Source organism: Perognathus longimembris, chromosome 3, assembly GCF_023159225.1.
Source record: "Perognathus longimembris pacificus isolate PPM17 chromosome 3, ASM2315922v1, whole genome shotgun sequence".
NCBI lineage: Eukaryota > Metazoa > Chordata > Mammalia > Rodentia > Heteromyidae > Perognathus > Perognathus longimembris.
The window spans coordinates 110,947,687-110,970,428 of record NC_063163.1 but is presented as its reverse complement, the minus strand read 5'-3'; the positions used below and the strand labels follow the sequence as shown (position 1 = coordinate 110,970,428).

The following is a 22,742-nucleotide window of genomic DNA, read 5'->3' as shown; positions in this document are numbered from 1 at the left end:
CCCAGTTTGTTTTGTTTTTTAAATCTAGCCAGACATGGATGTACACACATGTGATCTTCGTACTTAGGAGGAAGAAACAAGTGGATCAAAAGTTTGGGTCAGCCTGGGATACAGAGCAAAAACTGGTCTCACAAAATAAAACAAAAGCAAAGAACCAAATCTCATAGGGAAACAGTATACCTTGCAGATCTAGTAGTAACAAGTACTACAACCCCTCCACAGTTATTTTTAATGTCTGGTTTTATGAAACTTACCCTTTCTGCTTCAATGGAAGTTCAAGTTTAAATATGGTAGCATCATTAACAACTGCTTTATATGCCTGTAAAAATAATTTGAAATGGAATATAATAGTTATATTTAAATATTTAAAATATGCTGACAAGTTGACTTTCAAAACTACATAAAAGTGTAAATCTAGTGTTTGTGGTTGTTGTTTTGCTGTCTTGTGGTACTAGGGATTGACTTGAATATCCAATGTATGTTAAGCATGTACTTGATTACTAAGCCTCCTGTCTACACCCTTGTGTGTCTATACCAGGGTTTGAACTCAGGACTTTGGACTCAGTTGGCTTGCTCTGCTGACTCTACTACTTGCGCCATGCCTCCAGCCCTGCTTTCTGATGGTTATTTCAGAGATGGGAGTCTCTCAGACTTTTCTGCCTGAGCTGGCTTCACACTATGATTTTCCAGATCTCAGACTCCTGATTAGCTAAGCTAGGACTATAGGCTTAAGAAACTGTCACTCAGCTTCCTGATTTTATTTGAGCCACTGGCACCCGTCTTCCAGTGTGTATTTTCAATGATACATCTGGCCCAATAGAATATTCTTTCATGCATTCTAACATGCTATAGTGCATATTCTTTGCCATGTTAACCATCACTAGTCTCAGGTGAGGTCTTCATGCTGCCTGACAACCACCTCCATTTTCTCTTGTGCAGTTTCCTATTTTCCTAAACAACTTTTTCTTCAATACTTCTTTTCCTTTCTCAACAAAACCTGTGGCTTTCTGTTTTACTGAGGGAAGTAATCATTTCATCTTCTACGGTCCTATATCCATTTTTCCCTCTCCACTATTACTGCAGCCTCAAAACCAAAAGTATACTGTTATTTTTCACATGTTAAAAAGTCTCTTGTCTATACTGAGCTAATGACCCTTTCCTCTCTTCCTTTTTAGCTAAGCTCCTAGAGAATTATGTAACTACCACCTCTCATTCTTTTCCTACCCTCTAATTGAAAACCATAGTAATTAATCAGCTTTCAACCCATAGGCCAGGGCAGTGATGGGAGGGAGGGAATGAGAGAGAAAGAGGGAACAGATGATACTAAACAAAAGGAAAGAAATGTACATATCAAACCATAGTCCACTCAACTGTTAGAAAAGTCAACCTCCATGTTGCCAGTGACAATGATTCACTTCCTTAGCTGATCTACCAGTATCATTTTACAATAGCAGATTACAACTTGTTTCTACTTGTTTTCTAGCACTCTCCTAGGCATTCTCCTGGGCCTCAAGAAAGGATGCCTGGGGAGAAGGACAGAAGAGGTGACATAGATCAAAATATACTGTACTCACAAACTGACATGCTGAATTGAAACTCCTTTGTATAGCTACCTAAGATAATACTTTTTAAAAACAAAGGATGCTTCTTCATTTTTGAAAGACCTAAGCATAAGAAAACCTAACCTACGTCTTAGATGTCTTTCTCCTTTTCATCTTCACTCATGACTGGTGATCACAGGCAATGTCAGTGCTTTACAAAGCATCTATATACAAAAGCACCATTCTCTCCCTTAAACTCTAGACTCAACATTACCACCTGGATATTCAACACACATTTCAAAGTCAATTTGCTCCAAACTGAATTTCTGATTTCTCGGCAGCTCTTTCCCCAAAGCTTGTTTCTCCCAGTCTTAACCAGCACGGTGCATATATGAATGACTTCAAATCTCGCATGTGATCTCTTTTCCCTCTTCCTTTCACTCCCTCCCTAAAATAATGTCCTTTAGCATAACCTTTTTATTCTGTATATATATATATATATATATATATATATATATATATATATATACACATACATATCTCATATCATGTCATGGGTCATATCTACATATGCAACTAGAAAGAACAAAACAAAACACTAGGACATTCGTTTTGAGAACCTGAGGAAGATGGCAGTGGCATGGCGATCCTGTGGGTAGAGATTCGTTCAGAAATGACTTAAAGACAGAGTTCACGAGCTGAGGAAAGGGGTCGGCCAAAGCCTCCCTGAAAAGTCACTTCTAGAATCTTTCAATTCTAAACTATACTAGTTTAACAGATGAGGCAGTATCTGGACTGGAATCTAAAATTATAGAAATCTGTTATTGCCTGTGGGCTCCACAAGACATGTCCAGGAATCAACACTTATTGGGTGGGCAATATTTTTTTTTAATGCCAGTCCCGGTGCTTGAACTCGGGTCCTGAGTACTGTCCTGCGCTATTTTTGCTCAAAGCTAGCCTTGTACAACTTGAGCTACAGCTCCATTTCTGGCTTTTTTGGGTAATTAATTGGAGATAAGAGTCTTGTGAGGGCTGGGGATATGGTCTAGTGGCAAGAGTGCTTGTCCTGGGTTCAATTCCCCAGCACTACATATACAGAAAATGGCCAGAAGTGGTGCTGCGGCTCAAGTGGCAGAGTGCTAGCCTTGAGCAAAAAGAAGCCAGGAACAGTGCTCAAGCCCTGAGTCTAAGCCCCAGGACTGGCCAAAAAAAAAAAGTCTTGTGGATTTTTTTCCTACCAGGGCTAGCTTTGAACAACAATTCTCAAATCTCAGCGGCCTGAGTTGCTAGGATTACAGGTGTGAGCCATCGATGCCTGGCTTGGGATGGGAAAACTCTGAACAGTTTTACAAAATTTTTTGCAGATTAAGCTCATTGCAGAGATAATTTAATACTAAAACTGGTATTACCTACAATCTTCTCCCTTAATTTTCTTCTTCCCTCACCATTACAAACTGTTACCTGCATTTCCCAAGTAAACTAGTCACATGAAAAAAAAAAGAAGAAAAAAGCTGAGAGCTGAGGATTGTGGGGCCGAAAAATACACTTTTGACCTCTTCCATGAAACCATCACACTGAGAGATGTCTGTAATTATTTTACTAATTTAAATGCATTCTTAATCTTTACTCTTGCTTTTCTCTTGACTCCTCCAGTTTGGTTTTGTTTAGCTTTTTTCTTTATAGAGAAGCTCTTGTTTTGTAGCCTGGTCCTCCTGCCTCTGACTCTTAAAGTGTTAGGATTACCAGTCTGAACCATTCCTTCAGCCGTTGTTTTTTGTTTTTTTTTTGCAATAGTATAATTACAATGAGAGTAAAGTCCTACTATTGTGTTTAAAATATTCTGGTAGCTTCCCATCCAACTCTGAGTAAAATCAACTCATTACCACTGTTCCTGAGCTTCTCCTCTTTATTCCATCTATTGTGGCCACAGTAACCTCTTCTGCTATTCCTGGAAAAGGACAGGGATTTTTCTGCATCTCGCTGATACATCTTCAGATAACCACGTGACTTACTCTTCTTTGACTTGATGAACTGTCCCTTCAGAAGCCTTAGCAGGCTTCTCATTTTAAGACTTCAAATTGTCCCACCACTTCCTATTCCATTCATTCTTTCCCTACTTACATAATTAAGTTGACAAAAATGAGTGAGGAAAAAAGTCTTATGGAAAAAGTAATTGTACTTTTACAGTCAAAAGCAAAAATCTTGGGATGTAAAAGTTAGCTGAAGCTGGGCACATCAGTGGCTCATGCTTATAATCGTGCTACTCAGGAGACTAAGTTCTGAGGATGGTGGTTCCAAGCCACCCGGGGAAGGAAAGTCTGTGAGATGCTTATACCAAAATTAAGCATCACAAAAGCCAGAAGTAGAGCTGTGCTCAGGTGGTAGGTAGAGTGATACTCCTGAGCAAAAGAAGCTCAGAGAAAGCACCCCAGCCCTGAGTTCAAGCCCCAGGACCAACACATACACAAAAAAGTAGCTGAAGATAAAACAAGTGTTTCATTATCTTCATCCTATTTACTGAGGATGTAAACAAATAGTACATTTTGCACAGGCTTCCTGGGGAAGCAAACAAATATCTGGAATCAAGGGCTGGGAATATGGCCTAGTGGAAGAGTGTTCGCCTCGCATACACAAAGCCCTGGGTTCAACTCCTCAGTACCACGCGTATCAAAAAAAGCCAGAAAGGGCGCTGTAGCTCAAATGGTAGAATGCTAACCTTGAGCAAAAAGAAGCAAGGGAGGGGCTGGGGATATGGCCTAGTGGCAAGAGTGCTTGCCTCCTATACATGAGGCCCTGGGTTCAATTCCCCAGCACCACATATACAGAAAACGGCCAGAAGTGGCACTGTGGCTCAAGTGGCAGAGTGCTAGCCTTGAGCACAAAGAAGCCAGGGACAGTGCTCAGGCCCTGAGTCCAAGGCCCAGGACTGGCCAAAAAAAAAGCCAGGGATAGTGCTCAGGCCCTGAGTTCAAGCCCCAGGACTGGCAAAAAAAAAAAAAATGGAATCAACTGTCAGGGGAGCCTAGTTGATATGACAGAGAGTAGAAAGATCAACTCTACTGGAGAGGAGGTGTGATAGGAGGCAGAGAGTCTAGTATGTTTCAGGGAAATACACTGACCCAGATCTTAAAAGAAGGATGAACAGCAATCCAAGTATCAGTAATATCCAGAAATAGGAGAACATTTTTGAAAAAATACAAAAATGAAGAGGAGAACAACTTTCTAGATAAAGTCTAGCTGATGAGGCTATCTCCAATGCTTACAAAAACATACGCCAAACCAAATAATGTAAACAGCTGATGTCCACTGAGGAAAACTTAGGTTGCCAGTTTTAGTCTATAAGTTAATGGTATAATGATACAAACTTCTTAAAAGTAAATTAGAACTTATACATGACAAAATGCTAACATACAGAAATCTTTACCTTATCTCTGGCAGTGAGAAATCGTGGATCATCTTGAAAAGCTTCTTTGACAAGTTTACTAAATCTATTAAATAATGTAAGTAACTGCTCAACATATTTCTCAGAGTCCTGAAAACAAAATGTATTTTATGTTTAATTGCTTTTACAAAGAAAACAATAATAAGAATGAGAAAATATAATTTTAATGAACTACAATTTGAAAATTGGAAGAACTTTTCTTAAAAATACAATCAAAAGGCATTCCAACATTCTTGTTTTCCTGACTCAATTACTATTTTAAATACATAATCTTTCATTTAAAAAAAGAATCTAAAGCTGGACACCAGTGGCTCGTACCTGTAATTGTAGGAGGCTAAGATCTGAGGATCACAGTTCAAAGCCAGCCTGGATAGAGAAGTCCCCGAGACTCTTATTACTCCAATTAACCACCAAAAGATTAGATGGAAGTGGAGCTGTGTCTCCAGTGTAGAGTGCTAGCCTTGAGCAAAAAGGCTCAGGGACAAAAAAAATTTTTAAGTGAAAAAAACTTACAGTAGTAATAGTTTCAGCAGCTGCTACCATATCTGCCAGGCCAGCACTAATGATATGTTCCTCCAAGTCTTTCAACATTGGCTCTATCCCATTCAGAACTTTGTCCATCAATGAAAACATCAAATGTAACTCTGAAAGGACAGAACATATTCACATCATCACTTTACTCACTAGAATAAATTTTCTCTGATTTATAACCACAAAATGTCTATGGTGTAGTAGAGTTTGAAGAAACACTAGTTGGAGGTTTATTATATTAATATTATTCTGTGGGTGCAATTAGTTTAGAAGCTATTAAGGTAAGTAGAACTTTTCAACTGTCTCAGTAGAATTTTTTTTTTTGCTGGTAGTGGGGCTTGAACTTAGGGCCTAGGTGCTGTCCCTAAGAGCTTTGTTGCTCAAGGCTATTGCTCTAACACTTCAAACCACAGTGTCACTTTTGGTTTCCTGGTGGTTAATTGGAGATAAGAGTCTCACGGCCTTTCCTGCCTAGGCTGGCTCTGAGCTGTGATCCTCAGGTCTCTGCCTCCTGAGCAGCTAAGATTACAGGCATGAGCCACTGACACCTGGTTGAAATGAATATGTTTTAATATAAAAAGTATTACAGGAGCTGGGAATGTGGCTTAGGGGTAGTGCTTGCCTAGCATGAAGTCCTGGATTTGATTCCTCAGTACCACATAAACAAAAAAGCCATAGTGGTGCTGTGGCCGAGAGTGGTAGAGTGCTAGCCTTGAGCAAAAGTAGCTCAGGGACAGTCCCCAGGCCCTGAGTTCACGCCCCTAGCAAAAAAAAAAAAAAAAATGTATTATAGCTTTGAGTAGTAACGGTGCAAATCTGTAGTCACAACACTCAAGAGACTGAGACAGGCCAACACAGGCTAGCCTAAGCTATGTGGCCAGACCCTGTCTCAAACACAGAATACAAAAGTTTGCCCAGAAAACCAGTACACTTCAGAAAGTTGCAATACGCATGAAAGGATTAAAAAAAATGAGCAATGATTATACGAAAAGCTGTACTAAAGCTCATATAAAACTGTATCCATAAGCAATTTTGCATTTTCAACACACTTTTTCACATTATATCATTCAATTGGCCTTCATAAAATACTACTGCATGTACTATTATCACTAAATATATACTTTTCCAGGAAATCTTGCATAGATCAGACATAAGTACTAAGGTTGGCATATAAAAATTCAAATATTGGGCTGGGAATATGGCCTAGTGGTAATGTGTTCGCCTCGTATACATGAAGCCCTGGGTTCGATTCCTCAGTACCACATAAACAGAAAAAGCCAGAAGTGGTGCTGTAGCTCAAGTGGTAGAGTGCTAGCCTTGAGCAAAAAGAAGCCAGGGACAGTGCTCAGGCCCTGAGTCCCCAGGACCAACAAAAAGAAAAAAAAAAATTTAAAATATTTCACTTCACTTATGGCAATAAGTAATTGCTTTGTACCTAAAGAGACTGAATTTACACTTTGAAATGTGTATTTTAATTGCAACAAGGTTTTAAACTAGACCCTGCAGTTAGATATAATAATCTGAAGAATACATGGAAACGTTAAAAATTATTTTCTCAGAATGAGGGAAATTAACAAGTTTTTCCTTGTTTTTTATAATTCCTACTTTCCAAAACATACCTTTATTAGGAAAACATTTAAATTCGGAGGGAGGAAGAGGGATAAAATACATTATATGGAGTGTTTCATTACTTACTAAAAAGAGTAACCAAAAGGTCCTACACAAGTCAAATACCTTGTTCTACCCTATACCATATGTTTACAACTTCCAATTCAAGGTTTTGCCTTAAAAACAAAAAAATTCACACATGCACATATACATGCGTACACTCAATGATACGAAGGAAAATGTTTATGACTTAAGTTTAGAAACTCCTTAGCAGTGTTTCTGGTGTAAAATATTTCATCATTTTACTTAATCACATAAATTTACTGTAGTAAAATATACCTATGTTTAAAAGAATAATCTCAAAATATTTATTAAATGATCTGCTTCAAAGACAGTCTCCTACAAGATTATAGTATCTTTTTTGTTATTTTTTTTGTTTGGCCAGTCCTGGGGTTTGAACTCAGGGCCTAGGTGCTATCTTTGAGCTTTTATTGCTCAAAGCTACCACTCTACCACTTGAGCCACAGGCCCACTTGCAACTTTTCGAAAATTATTTGGAGATAAGAGTAGCATAGACTTTCCTGCCCAGTCTGGCGTTGAACCACAAATTCTCAGATCTCAGATTCCTAAGTAACTAGGATTACAGGCATGAACCACCTATACATAGCTTAGATTATATAGTATACAACGTTTTATGTTCTTCACAATGTTTTACCTACTTTCAGTTTCATTTCGTTTGATCATGCCTTGGCATTCTGCTAAGATAGTCTCTTTAAATGATGTCACCAGGGCATTTACACAGCATTCCATGAGCTGAAATAGAGCAAATGTTAGTCAAGGCTAATACAAACTTCATAGCACAAAAATAGTCCCATCACAAAAGGAAACCACATGTTCCACAGGAAAACACATTCAAAGAAGATTTAACTTACCTTGACTACAGAATTGCTGATACTGCATATTCTATACTAGTTTACTAACAAATAGTTCTTCCTAAAGAAAAGGCTATAGAACATAGGTTCACTGTAATAATTTTAACAAAAAGCCCCATGGGAAGGGGAAAAATTAAAATATATATAAAAGCAAAAAAAGAACATATGAACTTGTTAAATAACTATTATTTGGAGAGAATTTGTTCTAGAATCGGGATTATAATTTCTGTAAGAATGAACACATTCATCAACAAGCCATTACATACATCTCAGTGTACTAAAAATTTCTTCAGGAAATTTTTGCCAGTCCTGGGGCTTGGGACTCAGGGCCTGAGCACTGTCCCTGGCTTCTTTTTGCTCAAGGCTAGCATTCTACCTCTTGAGCCACAGTGCCACTTTTCCAGCTTTTTCTTTTTATGTGGTGCTGAGGAATCGAACCCAGGTCTTCATGCATACTAGGCAAGCACTCTACCTTTAAGCCACATTTCCCAGCCCTTCAGGAAACTTTTAACTAGGCAAAAAGGCACACAGGAAGATTTCTACTACAGCTCTTTCCTCATCACAAATAGGTCCTATCCTACCAAGAAGATCAGTTCCCAAGGACATGTCGATCACTTCAATCCTCTTTTGTATTTCTTCCCTGCCTAAATAAATACATGCTTATTTAGTGAAAAGCACTTTGATTCTTATTTTCTTTCCTTAAGCACACCTACATGAACTTCTCATTTTGAAAACGTCTAGCATGGCTATTATCTTTGATTAGGAAAATGATCAAAAATTAAATATACATTAAGTACAGTAGAATCTAGAGCAGGGATGTCAAAGGTTTTATTTTGCATACCAGATATAAAGGACAATGTGTTCTGAGTAAGGTGCCTTTAGAACTCTGCTTCTGCTCACAGAGGAAGTTCTATAATTAGGAATGCAGGTCAGACATGAGAAAGATGATAGTGTCATGTATTTGCCATCCCTGTGCTATATTACTTGAAAAACTCCCATAAGAAGGAATACAATTAAAAAATGACTTACTGCTTCAACAGAGTTACATTCTCGTCTTGTTTCTAAATAGCGTAATGCTCGTTTTTCTTCTTCTTTTAATTTAGCATCTGCCTACCCGGAAACAAGATAGCAATCATTTTAAGAATATCAAGAAAATAGCTCAAATTGTCAAACGTATTGAGTTCTGACTTACATATTTCATGTAATTCTGCACACCATTTTGTTGTAAATATGAGGGTGCTTGTGTTCTATAAAATCTCTCTGTTGAGTCCAAGTATGCCTTCTCAAAATTGTCCCTATAAATCTGAAGCTTATCCTCAGGATTAGAACAAAGGTTAACTGAAAAATAGAAAGAAAAAACAAACAAACAATTTTTAACTATGATTTCAATCAGTATTTTGAGCACAAGAAATGAAGAGCAAATTTTAGGAGCCAAAACAGGTAAGATGACAATGCTCACAAAAACACATAACCACATAACCACATAAAACAAAATCACCTTGAAAAAAAAATCATCAAAACAGTAAAGTAATAAATGATACCATATATAGTATAACAGTACTATAAAGTGCTATAACAGACCAATATTTTAGCTTAGATAGGAAAGAAACTATTAAATCCATGATTAAGAAACTATTAACACACAAAAAAAGAATTTTAAAAAATGATCAAATATCTTAATGTGTTACAGAGAATATAAAAAAAGATACTATTCACAGAACAGGCGAGATTGAAACTGATTCTTAAGGTATAAAATTTTGCATAAAATAAAGTATGTAAATATTCAGAACACAAACTATAAGTAGGTAGTGTAAGGTAATTATAAAGTTACTAGAAGATAAAATAGCATGCTGAATTAGGAATGGCTGTGGAGAGCCTCCAATATCAAACTAAGTAGCCAGAATTCAGCAAGACCTACCATTAAAGAGTTAAATAGAAAGAATACCAAGCTGAGCATAGTAGTTCAAGTCTGTAATACTAGTTACTTGGAAGGCAGACATCAGGGTATTGAGGTTCAAAGCCAATCCAGGAATAAAAATAGGTGAGACTCTATGTCCAATCAATGGCTGGGTACAGTGTTGCACACCTGTCACCCACCAATGACACCAGGAAGCTCAAGTACAAGAACTGCAGCTAAAACTGGTTCAATCATAGAATAAGACCCTACCTCAAAAATAACCACGACAAAAAAGGGCTAAAAGACTGGCTCAACAGGTAAGATGGCCTTCCTAGTAAGCATGAGGCCCTGAATTCAAACCCAGCACCACCAAGAAACCATCAAAACAAAACAAAAACAAAGCAAATGAGCGGAAAACAATCAAGGACTAGGAACACAGCTCAACCAATAGTGCACTTCCCTAGCAAGCATAAGGTGCCAAGTTCAATTCCAACTACCACAAAACAAAATAAACAGGGGCTAGGAATGTGGCTTAGTGGTAGAGTACTTACCTAGCATGCATGAAGCCCTGGGTTTGATTCCTCAGTACCACATACACAGAAAGAGCCTCAAGTGGCACTGTGGCTCAGATGGTAGAGTGCTAGCCTTGGGCAAAAGGGAGCTTAGAGACAGTGCCCAGGCTGAGTTCAAGCCCAGAACTGGCAAAAACAACAAAGAAACCAAAATAACCAGCAAAAAGCAAGACCGGAGGTGTGGCTCAAGTAGTAGAGTGCCAGCTGATCAATCAATCCAAGCAAGCCCTGAGTTCAAATCCCAGTGGGGGTAGGGGAGATGTCAGAACATACCATAGGATTCTCTTACTCCAATGACCAGCTGAGAATCAAAAGCTTCCCCTAATCTTTCTGCATGAACCAGCTTCATGGCACTGTCTTGAAGTCTATTTTTTATATTTGAAAAAATGGATTCATTCCATGTGTCAAGCATAAGCTAGGAAAATGAGAAAATAGGGCATTATTTCAATTATCAGTATACAAAGTATCACATAGGCACACACAAATTATAGTACAAACACTAAAAAAGGAAACCATACTCTAGGTGCAATTCACCTGACTAGTAAAATAGTCTATTAGCATGAGGGTAAAGAACAAGTATTTCAGAATCAGACACAACTGAGTTTGAATCTCAGCTCTGTTACTTATTCATTGGCCTTCCTATGTGTAAAATGAGGAACAACACAGTTCCAGTATTGTAACAATTAAACTAAATATAATTACATATGGAAAGTGTTGCTTCTTCTATAGTTCCAAGTCACATTTCAGAAATATTGGTATGTTTAAACAAATGCTGGAGGGGATGCAGAGAAAGAGGAACCCTTCTCCACCACTGGTGGGAGTATAAACTAGTACAACCACTCTGGAGAACAGTATAGAGGTTCCTCAAAAAACTCAGCATAAAAAAAAAAATTCAGCATAGACATACCCTATGACCCAGCCATACCACTCCTAGGCATCTATCCTGAACAACAGGATCCAGGATACCATAAAGACACATGCACATCCTTGTTTATCACTACACAATTCACGATAGCCAAAATATGGAAACAGACCAGATGCCCCACTACAGATGAATGGATCCAAAAAATGTGGTACATGTACACAATGGAAATACTACATAGCAATTACAAATGATAAAATAATGGCATTCGCAGGGAAATGGTCAGATCTTGGAAAAAATAATGTTGAACAAGACAAGCCTAGAGTACAGAGAACAAAGAAAGGCGCATGGTCTCCCTGATATGTCGATGTTGGGGGGCGGAGAACAGTAGAGATCATGTCTGTAAAACAACAAACTTCTTTTCAAATGGTATTTCCACATGTTTTGGTCAGCAACTTTACATTATGTCTCTAAAACCAAACAATTACTGAATAAGCATAAAAAGGTCTAGGATAGACCTATCAGAGGTTCACAAGAGCTCAACAGCTACGTACATATGATTATATAAGACGAGGCTAAGCAAAATGAACTCCAAGAGATGGAAACAGGAAGATTTTATCATTGTCATTAGGTTTTACGTACTAGGTGAATTTCCTGTGGTGTACCCCATGTGGTTGCTGTATATGATTCTGGTACAATGGATATTGTATATATGCTTATCTGAACTAGGGAAGGGAAAGAAAAATGAGAGAGGGTCTAACAGATATGATAAGAAATGTACTCACGGGCTGGGGATATAGCCTAGTGGCAAGAGTGCCTGCCTCGGATACACGAGGCCCTAGGTTCGGTTCCCCAGCACCGCATATACAGAAAACGGCCAGAAGCGGAGCTGTGGCTCAAGTGGCAGAGTGCTAACCTTGAGCAAAAAGAAGCCAGGGACAGTGCTCAGGCCCTGAGTCCAAGGCCCAGAACTGGCCAAAAAAAAAAAAAAAAAAAAGAAATGTACTCACTACCTTATTATGTAACTGTATCCCTCGTACATCACCATCACCTTATCAATAAAATTTAATTTAAAAAAGAAAGATTGGTATGTTTAGAATACCCTCATGTGCATATCAGTACTGACACATTAAAAACTTAGTTGGGACACTGGACATGAACTTGAAAAGAGGATTGTCTAAGAACTGGGAGTACACAAGATCGCAATATGTTATACATGCACAGGAAGATAGCAGAATGTAACCCACTAAATGCTGTTTGACAAGAAGGGTAATGAGGGGGGAAAGGAACATAATAGGTGGGAACTTGATGAAAGTACAGTATCTATGAAAATACCACATGAAATCTCCTTCAATTAGTGTATAATGAAAAATGCACATTTCCCTTATAGATGGCCATCAAAATGAGAGAAATTACACATACACACACACACACACACACACACACACACACACAGAGTACCTGCCAGTGTTCCTATTTCACACATCAGATACACTAACAGTAGCAGCAATAATAGCAAGGATCAAGTTACTATAGATCACTATGTACCTGAGACAACATATATACATATACGTGTGTGTGTGTGTTTCTTTTTGGCCAATCCTGCTTGAAACTCAGGGCCTGAGCACTGTCCATGGTTTCTTTTTGCCCAAGGCTAGCACTCTACCATTTGAGCCACAGCATCACTTCTGGCTTTTTCTTTTATAGTTTGAGGTTTTGTTTTTTTTTCCCAAAGTTGAGGACCAAACTCGGGGCCTTGCACTCGCCAAGCAGGCACTCTTCCGCTGAGCTAAATCCCCAGCCCCAACTTCTGGCTTTTTCTGTGTATGTGGTACTGAGGAATCAAACCCAGGGCTTCATGCATGCTAGGCAAGCAATCTACCACTAAGCCACATTGCTAGCCCAGGCTATTATATTTTTTCCTGTAACTCAACTCTCAGAGTTTTGATACAGGTAACATTCGGGTTTTTTTGTTTTTGTTTCTTTGGCAGTCCTGGAGCTTGAACTCAGGGCCTGGGCACTGTCCTTGACCTCTTTTTGCTCAAGGCTGTAACACTCTGCCACTTGAGCCACAGCGCCACTTCTGGCCTTTTCTATGTATGTGGTGCTGAGGAATCGAACCCAGGGCTTCATGCATGATAGATAGGCCAGCACTCTACCACTAGGCCAAACTCCTGGCCTTTTTTTTTGTAACTTTTTAATTGTTATTATAAAGGTGATATACAGAGGGGTTACTGCTATATAAGTCAGGTAAAGAGTATATTTCTTGCTGGGTGCTCGAGGTTCATACCTGTAATCTTACTCAGGAGGCTGAGATCTGAGAATTGCAGTTCAAAGCCAGCCTGGGCAGGAAAGTCTATGAGATTCTTATCTCCAATAAACTACCAAAAAGCTGGAATTAGAGCTGTGGCTTGAGTGGTAGAACACTAGCCTTGAGCAAAAGAAGGCCAGAGACAGTGCCCAAGCCCTAAGTTCAAACCCCAGGCCTGCACAAAAAAGAAAAAATAAAGACAGGAATGTGTCAACAATGCCAAGAGCACACTATTGTAATGCTTGAATTTGTCACTACAACCACCACAGCAAATTGAAAGTTATTTAAAATTCAAACAGCCATTCTTTACATTCCAAATCTCTAGTAATGGCTGAGTATGTAAGCAGTAGAACATGTACTCAGTATGTGTGAGGACCTGGGTTCAATCTCCAGCACCACAAATACATAGAAATCTGATTATATTCAAATGGTTAAAGAATAATTCAGAATGGAAAAGGAAATCTGGGACTCCTTCACATTCAGGGCTGAATTCTTTCTACTAAATCATGACCACACCAGCTTTTAATTAGGAAATATGAAAATAACCAAAATATGTACTAAGTTTATAATAACTACAATTACGTAAAAGATTTAAAAGTTGACAGAGCTGGGCATCAGTGGCTCACACCTGTAATCTTAGCTACTAAGGAACCTAAGATCAGAGAATCATGGTTCAAAGCCAGCCAGGGCAGGATAATTTATGAGACTCTTTTCTCCACTTAACCACAAGAAAACTGGAGTGGTGCTGTGCCCCAAAGAGGTAGAGTGCTAGCCTTGAGCTGAAGAGCTCAGGAATAACACCCAGACCAAGAGTTCAAGCTCCATGACCAACCCCCCCCCCCAAAAAAAAAGAGGAAATATGAAGTTGACAGCACTATAGTCATAATTAAACACAGTTTTAAGAAGACAATCTAGTAAAAGGATTTTTGAAAGAAAAAGAATAATTTGATCTGCAGGAAGACAAATACACAAAGAAGGAATAGGAAATGAAGCAAAATACTAAAAACAAAATAGGAAAAGCCAAAAGCAAGAAGGAAAACTGAAGGAGGTAATGTCTGAAGGCAGACCACATAAAAAGAACAGAAGCTCCCCGCAGGATGAAAGACAAATCTGTTCAGTAACACTCAAGAAGAACTGAAAAGAAAAACCTTTGAAATGCCTTCAAATAACTCTTTCTAGAAGAGGATTATTAGAGAAACCATGGGAGAGAAACTGACTTACCTTTCGAACAATGCTATCTTCCATATTTGATTTTTTGTTGCTGTTCTGTTTGCCCAGCAAAGTAATCTCTAGTTGACAAAAAGGTTTTGGTAAAATATCACATTGTGTAAAGAATTTCCGCCACTCAACAATATAAGCCTTTAGCAAAGCTGTGTCATCTTGATGGCTCAGGACGCGCTGAAAAAAGAAGTGTACCAAATTGAAATAAATGTAGGAGACTTTTTAAAAACAAAACATATGTGCACCACCATTTTCAACTTATTTATTATACAACCACATTTTATCCAGGAAAAATTAAAACATGTATTCCTGAAAATCTTGTACAGTAGCAATATTATTCAAAACTGATTAAAAAGTGGAAACAATGTAGATGTACATCAACTGATGAAGGGATAAACAATGGAATAGTATGCACCCAGAAAAATACAGATGACAAACAGATATATCTTGAAAACAGTATCCTGAGTGGGGAAAAGAAGTCACAAAAGATCACATATTTTATGATCCCATTTTGCCTTCATACTAGGCAAGCACTCTACCATTAAGCCACATTCCCAGTCCTCCACTGTATGGCCTAGTGGCAAGAGTGCTTGCTTCGTATACATGAAGCCCTGGGTTCGATTCCTCAGCACCACATATATAGAAAAGGCCAGAAGTGGTGCTGTGGCTAAAGTGGCAGAGTGCTAGCCTTGAGCAAAAAGAAGCCAGGGACAGTGCTCAGGCCCTGAGTCCAAGGCCCAGGACTGGCAGAAAAAAAAAACAAAACAAAAAAAAAACCGCACACGTGTTCTACCAGCTGAGCCACACCCCCAGAAACTCTTCCCCTTTTTGTCCAGTCCTGGGGCTTGAACTCAGGGCCTGGTCTCTGTCCCCGAGCCTTTCTGTGCTCAAGGTTAGCAGCCTACCACTTGAGTCACAGCGCCGCTTCTGACTTTTTCTGTGTATGTGGTGCTGAGGAATCAACCCAGGGCTTCACGCATGCTAGGCAAGCTTTCTACCACTAAACCACATTCCCAGCCTTCCCAGTCCTTTTTGCTTTATTTGTGAGATAAAGACTCATTTTTTTTGCCAGGGCCACCCTGGATCACAGTCCTCCAATTTACACTTCCCACCAAAGCTAGGATTACAAACATACATCACTGTGTTCTGCCTTTTCTGTTGAAATGGGGGTCTGGTGAACTTTTTACTTGGGCTAGCCTCAAACCACTATCCTTGGATCTCTTCCTAAGTAGCTATAATTATAGGTGTGAGACATATAATTATGTGAGACATACAAATATTGCACTAGCACTGTTTAACATTTTTATTTGTGTTTGTACCAGAGTGTGAACTCAGGGCCTTATGCTTTCCCTTGGGTTTTTCACTCACAACTGGTTCTGTATTGATTGAACCACATGTCAAGTCCAACTGCTTTGCTGGTTAATTGCAGATAAGAGTCTCCAAAACATCTCTGTCAGGTTTGGTTCAAACCATGATCTTCAGATCTCAGCTTCCTAAATAACCAGGATTACAAGAATGTGCAACCAGCTACCAGCAATATTTAATATTTTTAGATTGTTTTTGTTTTTGTTTTTTGTCAGTAGTTGGGCTTGAACTAAGGGCCTGGGTGCTGTCCCTGAACTCTTTTATTCAAAGCTAGCGCTCCACCACTTTGAGCCACCGCATCACTTCCCATATTTAACACTATTAAACAACTTTTCCTAAGTTGTATAAGATACTGATATTAAAATTTAACTGAGGAAATTCTAGTCCTCCAGTTTCAGACTTCACTTTATTACAAAGGAAAATAATCTCAAGTCCTTAGGTTCCTTCACAAAGTGGTAAGGAACTCATTCATGAGCAACACCATGTATTATTGTTTCAAAGTAATGAATTATATTTGCATTAGTTCTTTCCAAAAGACAAATGTTTCAATAAAAATAAATAAATAAACTAATGCCAGGCACTGGTGGCTCAGGCCTGTAATCCCAGCTATTCAGGAGGCTGAGATCTGAGAATCATGGTTCAAAGGCAGCCTGGGCAAGAAAGTCTGTGAGACTCTTACCTCTAATTAACCATCAGAAAACTGGAAGTGTCACTGTGGCTCAAAGTGACAGAGTGCTAGCTTTGAGCAAAAAAAGCTCAGGGACAGAGCCCAGACCCTGAGTTCAAGCCTTACAACCAACCAAAAAACAAATAACAAAACAAATGTCTAAGTGGTCAAATGTCTAAGTGAGCTTTGTATTCATTTCAATAAACTTGAGGATTTATATACAGTATCAATACAAGAGCACTAACTTCAGCTCAGCACCAGCAATACAATGGCTAGCCAAGATTTTACAATCAGATCTGAAATTGAAAAAAATTACCATCAGCTATTAGTTATAAGTAAAAACAGATTTATGTATAACCATGTGCTAAAAGATAACTTTTAACTGAGGACAATCATGTACTCAGTTGACAATTTTAAAATCTAACAAATGTGTCAACAGGCAATATGATACTTAAAATTACTTCAGGAAGTCCTACCCTCAATCTCATAAAATATGTTATTGTCGGGCTGGGAATATGGCCTAGTGGTAAAGTGCTCGCCTCGTATACATGAAGCCCTGGGTTCAATTCCTCAGCACCACATATACAGAAAAAAGCCGGAAGTGGTGTTGTGGCTCAAGAGGTAGGGTGCTAGCCTTGAGCAAAAAGAAGCCAGGGACAGTGCTCAGGCCCTGAGTCCACACCCCAGGACTGGCAACAAAAACAAAAACAAACAAAATATGTTATTGTCTCGGTAGTTTTAAAACCAATAAACCAATCTTATGAGGTCCAGAGTCAATAGCAAGCTCCAAAAAAGGAAGAAGAAAAAAGAGAGAGAAAGAAACACAGCAATCCAAAATAAAATCCAAGTTGCTGACTTACTGCCTGTGCTTGCTTAATAAACTCAAGGATATCTTCTTTTAAAGCCTGATGAATTTTTCCTGGGCCTTTATCATCCCAGAGACAGACTGCATGCACATCCCTGTAAAAATAAAGCATGCAACAATCATTAATAATCAAATAAAACTCATTTTAAGCTCTGTTAGTAGTTTCTGTGGACCAAGTTAAAGGTATCTGAATCCATTAACAAGAACTAAGCACTCAGTTGAACTTGTTGGCTCACACCTGTAATCCCAGTTACTGTAAGGCAATCAGAAGAACTTCAATTGATAAAAGTTAGCAAGACTTCCATCTCAACACACAAGCCGATCATAGTGGTATATGCCTATAATCCCAGCTAAATAGGAAACATAAGCAGGATAGTATTTTAAGGCTGGCTTACCTAGGGCATAAATGCCAGCCCTTCCATAAAAATAAGGCAAAAAAGGCTGGAGCATGGCTCATGTGGTAAAGTGCCTATTTATCTTCAAGCATAAGACCTTGAGTTCAAACTCAAGTACTGCCCAAAGATAAAAACAGAAATCAAGCACTCTTGTTATCCCACATATATACATTTGTTTTCATTTTTATTAGTTTTCTCCTTAATTTTTTGCTGTACGTTGTATAAAATTCCATCATAAAGTCATGTCACCAAGCACAACTAGTTCACACCTATAATCCTAGCAACTCAGGAGACTGAGATCTGAGGATGGAGGTATGAAGCCAGCCCAGGTAGCAAAGTCCACGAAACTCCAATTATCCAGCGAAATGCCACAAGCAGAGCTATGGCTCAAGTGGATTTCCCCCTCAAATACCCCAAGTTCACCCTTGGCTGGTTTTGCATCCTTTCATTGTAATAAATTATAGCTCTGAGTATGACTAGATGTTCAGCCCTATGAGTCACCTAGAAAATCCATTGATCCCAGGAGGTCTTGAAGACCCCCAATATAACTAGTAACCATTTTTTATATTTATTTATTTATTGCCAGACCTGGGGCTTCAACCCAGGGCCGGGGCACTGTCCCTGAATTTCTTTTGCTCAAGACTAGCACTCTACTACTTGAGCCATAGCACCACTTCTGGCTTTTTCTGTTTATGTGATACTGAGGAATCAAACCCAGGGCTTCATGCATGCTAAGTAAGCACTCTACCACTAAGCCACATTCCCAGCCCAACCAGTAACAAGTTTTAAGAGGTAAACACACCATCCAGTCAGAGTCAATTTGGGAACTGAAAGACATCAAAAAGAAAAATTACTTTATAGTAGTACATGGTATTGATTACTTACGAAAACAGATCAAACCACTGTTGTTTTGTAACAGATTCCTGTCGTAAAAGCTTCAAAACAATAGGACGCATGAAATCCCATTTGTCTTCAAACTGAAGAGAACCTTTATTCTTAAAGAGAAAAGATAAAATAAGTTTAATTTAAATGCAGTTAAATTAGCAATGCCATTTTTTTTTCCTTTTAAGAGACAGCCAGAGAAACAAAGAACTCCAATTTGAGAAAAAAAAATAGTTTTCCATATAGAATGTCTCTAGGCTTTATCTTCTGTCAAGGAATCATAGGAAGCATAAAAGAGAAAGTGTATTATAGGAAAAGTAGGGCTGTCTACCATTAGTGCAGGCTCAAGAAGTAATTTACTCTTCATGAGGCCCAGAGAAAAAAGCAGGAAGAACTGGAGGTGGAAGGGGGGAGAAAAGGGGCGAAGAGGGAGCAGTGGCAGGAAAAATTTAATGCATAAAATTATGTAATGAAGAATTTTTCCTTATTCCAAAGGAGGTCTGGTCTTTCCTTGTTGGCTTCTGGAACGTAAGCCCTGAGCATTTCAAGTGTACATCCAGTACAACTTGGGGGCCTTGAGTCATACTAAATAACAGGCTGGCAATGTGATTGAGGGAGTAGCTACATCTATATGGTCTTAAAAGAGGAAAACTGGCTAATTCAGAAAGACTAAAAATGTGACTTGGGTTGGGTCACAGTTATCAATCAACCTGGATACTGAAATAATCTGTGTGTACAATCAGCCATGCATGCCTCTGTGAAGTTCTGTAAGACTGGACAGTGAAAGCTGGCAGAACCCAAGCACAGTGCCACACACTGATGCCAGAAGAGAATGTGTGCTGACTACAGGAGGGCAGGCGACAACAGAAGCTGCAGTGTTTGGAACCCTCCTAGACTGCCCTATGCGTCTCTTCTGGTGGCTGATTTTGAAGCCTTTCTCAATAAGAAACAGTAACAATCATTTTAACTGCTTTCAGTAAATTCTATGAGCCTTTCCGGTTGGTATCAAGAGTGAAGGGTAGTCTTAGCTCATGGTTGTCTTAAGCTCCTCACAAAAAATAACTGTCCCTCAGTATCCACAAGATATCCACAGATCGGGGCTGGGAATATGGCCTAGTGGCAAGAGCGCTTGCCTCCTACACATGAAGCTCTTGGTTCGATTCCCCAGCACCACATATATGGAAAACGGCCAGAAGGGGTGCTGTGGCTCAGGTGGCAGAGTGCTAGCCTTGAGCGGGAAGAAGCCAGGGTTGGTGCTCAGGCCCTGAGTTCCAAGGCCCAGGACTGGCCAAAAAAAAAGAAAAAAAGAAAAGATATCCACAGATCACAAAACTTAATGCTTATGTAACTCCCTTATATAAAGTGGCATCGTATTTCCATATCACAACATACACTTTGAATTATCTCTGGATTACTTACAATACTGTGAATGCTACATAATAATGTAATGTTCAGGAAATAACAAAAAAGCCTATACTTTTTTTAAAATAAGAAAAATTGGGGTGAAAAGTGTTGTAGAGCTGATTCCATCTTGATTAGAAAAACATGGTAGAAAATGTTGGGGAGAATAGAGTTGACTCTATCTTATTGGGTCAACCTGACCCCAAAATTCTGCTTCTATAAATGTCTTATTTGCTCTACCGGAGTCAACCTCCTACATCTGTGAACTTAATTGTGTGCTCTACCCCCTGCGTCAAGCCCCTACATCTGTGCTACGCTTTTTACCTTTATAAACCCCAATTTGATGACTGCTCGGGGTCATGGTGTTAGCTACCGAGTCTACACTGTGTCCCTGGCCTGTCAGCCCGCTTTTCACTCTTGCAGTTTCAGCTCCCAGGTCTGTGCTGTGTCCCTGGCTGGTCAGTTCGCTTTATGCTTCCCCAATAAATCCATCTTTTTGCTTGAGACTGTCTCTGAGTAGTGGACTCTTGGGAGGGACAGAGAATCCCCTCCCTCGAACCTCGAACGTTTCTTACCCCGTAACAAGAAGGAAGTTGGAGGGAAGGCAAGAAACAACAGCACCCACAGAATTTTTTTTAAGTCTTTTGTTTGTTTGTTTGCCAGTCCTGGGGCTTGAACTCAGGGCCTGGCACTATCTCTGAGCTGCTTTTGCTGAAGGCTAGCACTCAACCACTTGAGCCACAGCACCACTTCCAGCTTTTTTTGTTTTTATGTGGTACTGAGGAATCGAACCCAAGGCTTCATGAATGTGAGGTAAGCACTCTACCACTAGGCCATAGTCCTACCCCCCATTTTTAATCTCTATTTACTCCTGCCCATAATATTTTGAATACAATTTTTTCGAATGTTCCTTCTATGAAGTTACTAACTAAATCATAGACTACCTTTTATGATAGTTCTGTAATAGCTTCACAAAAGAAATCTATTTAATACTTTAAATGATTCATGTGAATTACAAGGGTCAACTACTTGAATATGTGAGTTCCCATATTGCTTATGAGCCCACAGTGTCTTAAGTTATGTGATTTTAAAACCACATTTTCCAATACTCATTAACCAAAAGAACCACAAAGCTACAGTAAATATTTGAATATTAGCAAGTCTATGTTCTGGCCATGCTAGCCTTCTTTCCCTTCCATCCCACACTCGCCTCTTAAAGGTGTTCCTCAAATAAAGCCAAACTCATCAGGGCACTCAAGACCTTTGACTCAGAATACCTCCTCAGAAAAGCCTTCCAAACTGATGAAAAACCCTTGCTCCTCTACACACAGGACCAAAGTTTTAAGCTGGCAGAAGAAACACTTCGACTGGCTATGGGTTTGAATTTTTTTCTTTTTGGTGGTACTGGGGTTTGAATTCTGGGTCCTGGTAGGCAAGTGCTCCATCGTTTCAGTCATGCTTCCAACTCTTTCTGCTTTAAATTTTTATTTTTCAGATAGGGTCTGATTTTTTTGCCTGGCTGGCTTCCTATTTCTGCCTTCTACTTAGCTGAAATTACAAATGTATACCACTATATTCCAGCTTTTTTTTTTTTTTTTGACTAGTCGTGGAGCTTGGGACTCAGGCCTGAGCACTGTCCCTGGCATCTTTTTGCTCAAGGCTAGTGCTGAAGAATGGAACCCAGAGCTTCATGCATACTAGGCAAGTACTCTACCTCTAAGCCATATTCCCAGCTTATCTTTTGCGACAAGATCTCTTTAACTTTTGCCCTGGCTAGCCTCCAACTGTTATCCTTCCATGTAGGAATTGAATTTTCTTTGTTGGTCCTAGGGCTTATACTCTGGGCCTGGACCCTTTCCCTGGGTCCCTTTGCTCAACGCTAGTGCTCTACCACCTGATCCATGGTGCTACTTTTGGGTAATTGGAGATAAGAGTCTCACAGGGACTTTCCCACTCAGGCTGGTTTCAAACTGCAATCCTCAGATCTCAGCCTCCTGAGTAGCTACGATTACAGGCATGAACCTACCACTTGAGGCACAGCACCACTCTGGCTCTTTCTGAGAGGCTGATTGGAGACAAGAGTTTCACAGACTTTCCTGCCCTGGCTGGCTTTGAACTGTGATCCTCAGATCTCAGCCTCCTGAGTAGTTAGGATTATAGGCATGAGCCACCAGCATCTGGCAACTGCACTGTTTTTGTTGTTTATTTCTTGGTATTTGTTCTTGGTGGTGATGGTAATCTTCACCAGGA

General features: G+C 39.3%; 1 protein-coding gene across 1 annotated transcript in view; it reads right to left on the bottom strand.

The window, feature by feature from the left end:
* Window positions 1–22,742, bottom strand: part of Cul5 (cullin 5) — a 45,409-nt gene that overhangs the window by 14,036 nt on the left and 8,631 nt on the right. The window contains exons 2-11 of the mRNA XM_048343786.1: window positions 19,095–19,204; window positions 17,810–17,909; window positions 14,918–15,094; window positions 10,797–10,938; window positions 9,247–9,392; window positions 9,084–9,164; window positions 7,842–7,935; window positions 5,497–5,627; window positions 4,966–5,073; window positions 255–319 (exon numbers count right to left, since the gene is read on the bottom strand). Of these exons, the coding sequence (XP_048199743.1) occupies window positions 255–319; window positions 4,966–5,073; window positions 5,497–5,627; window positions 7,842–7,935; window positions 9,084–9,164; window positions 9,247–9,392; window positions 10,797–10,938; window positions 14,918–15,094; window positions 17,810–17,909; window positions 19,095–19,204 (1,154 nt within the window). The remainder of the gene's footprint in view (window positions 1–254; window positions 320–4,965; window positions 5,074–5,496; window positions 5,628–7,841; window positions 7,936–9,083; window positions 9,165–9,246; window positions 9,393–10,796; window positions 10,939–14,917; window positions 15,095–17,809; window positions 17,910–19,094; window positions 19,205–22,742) is intronic.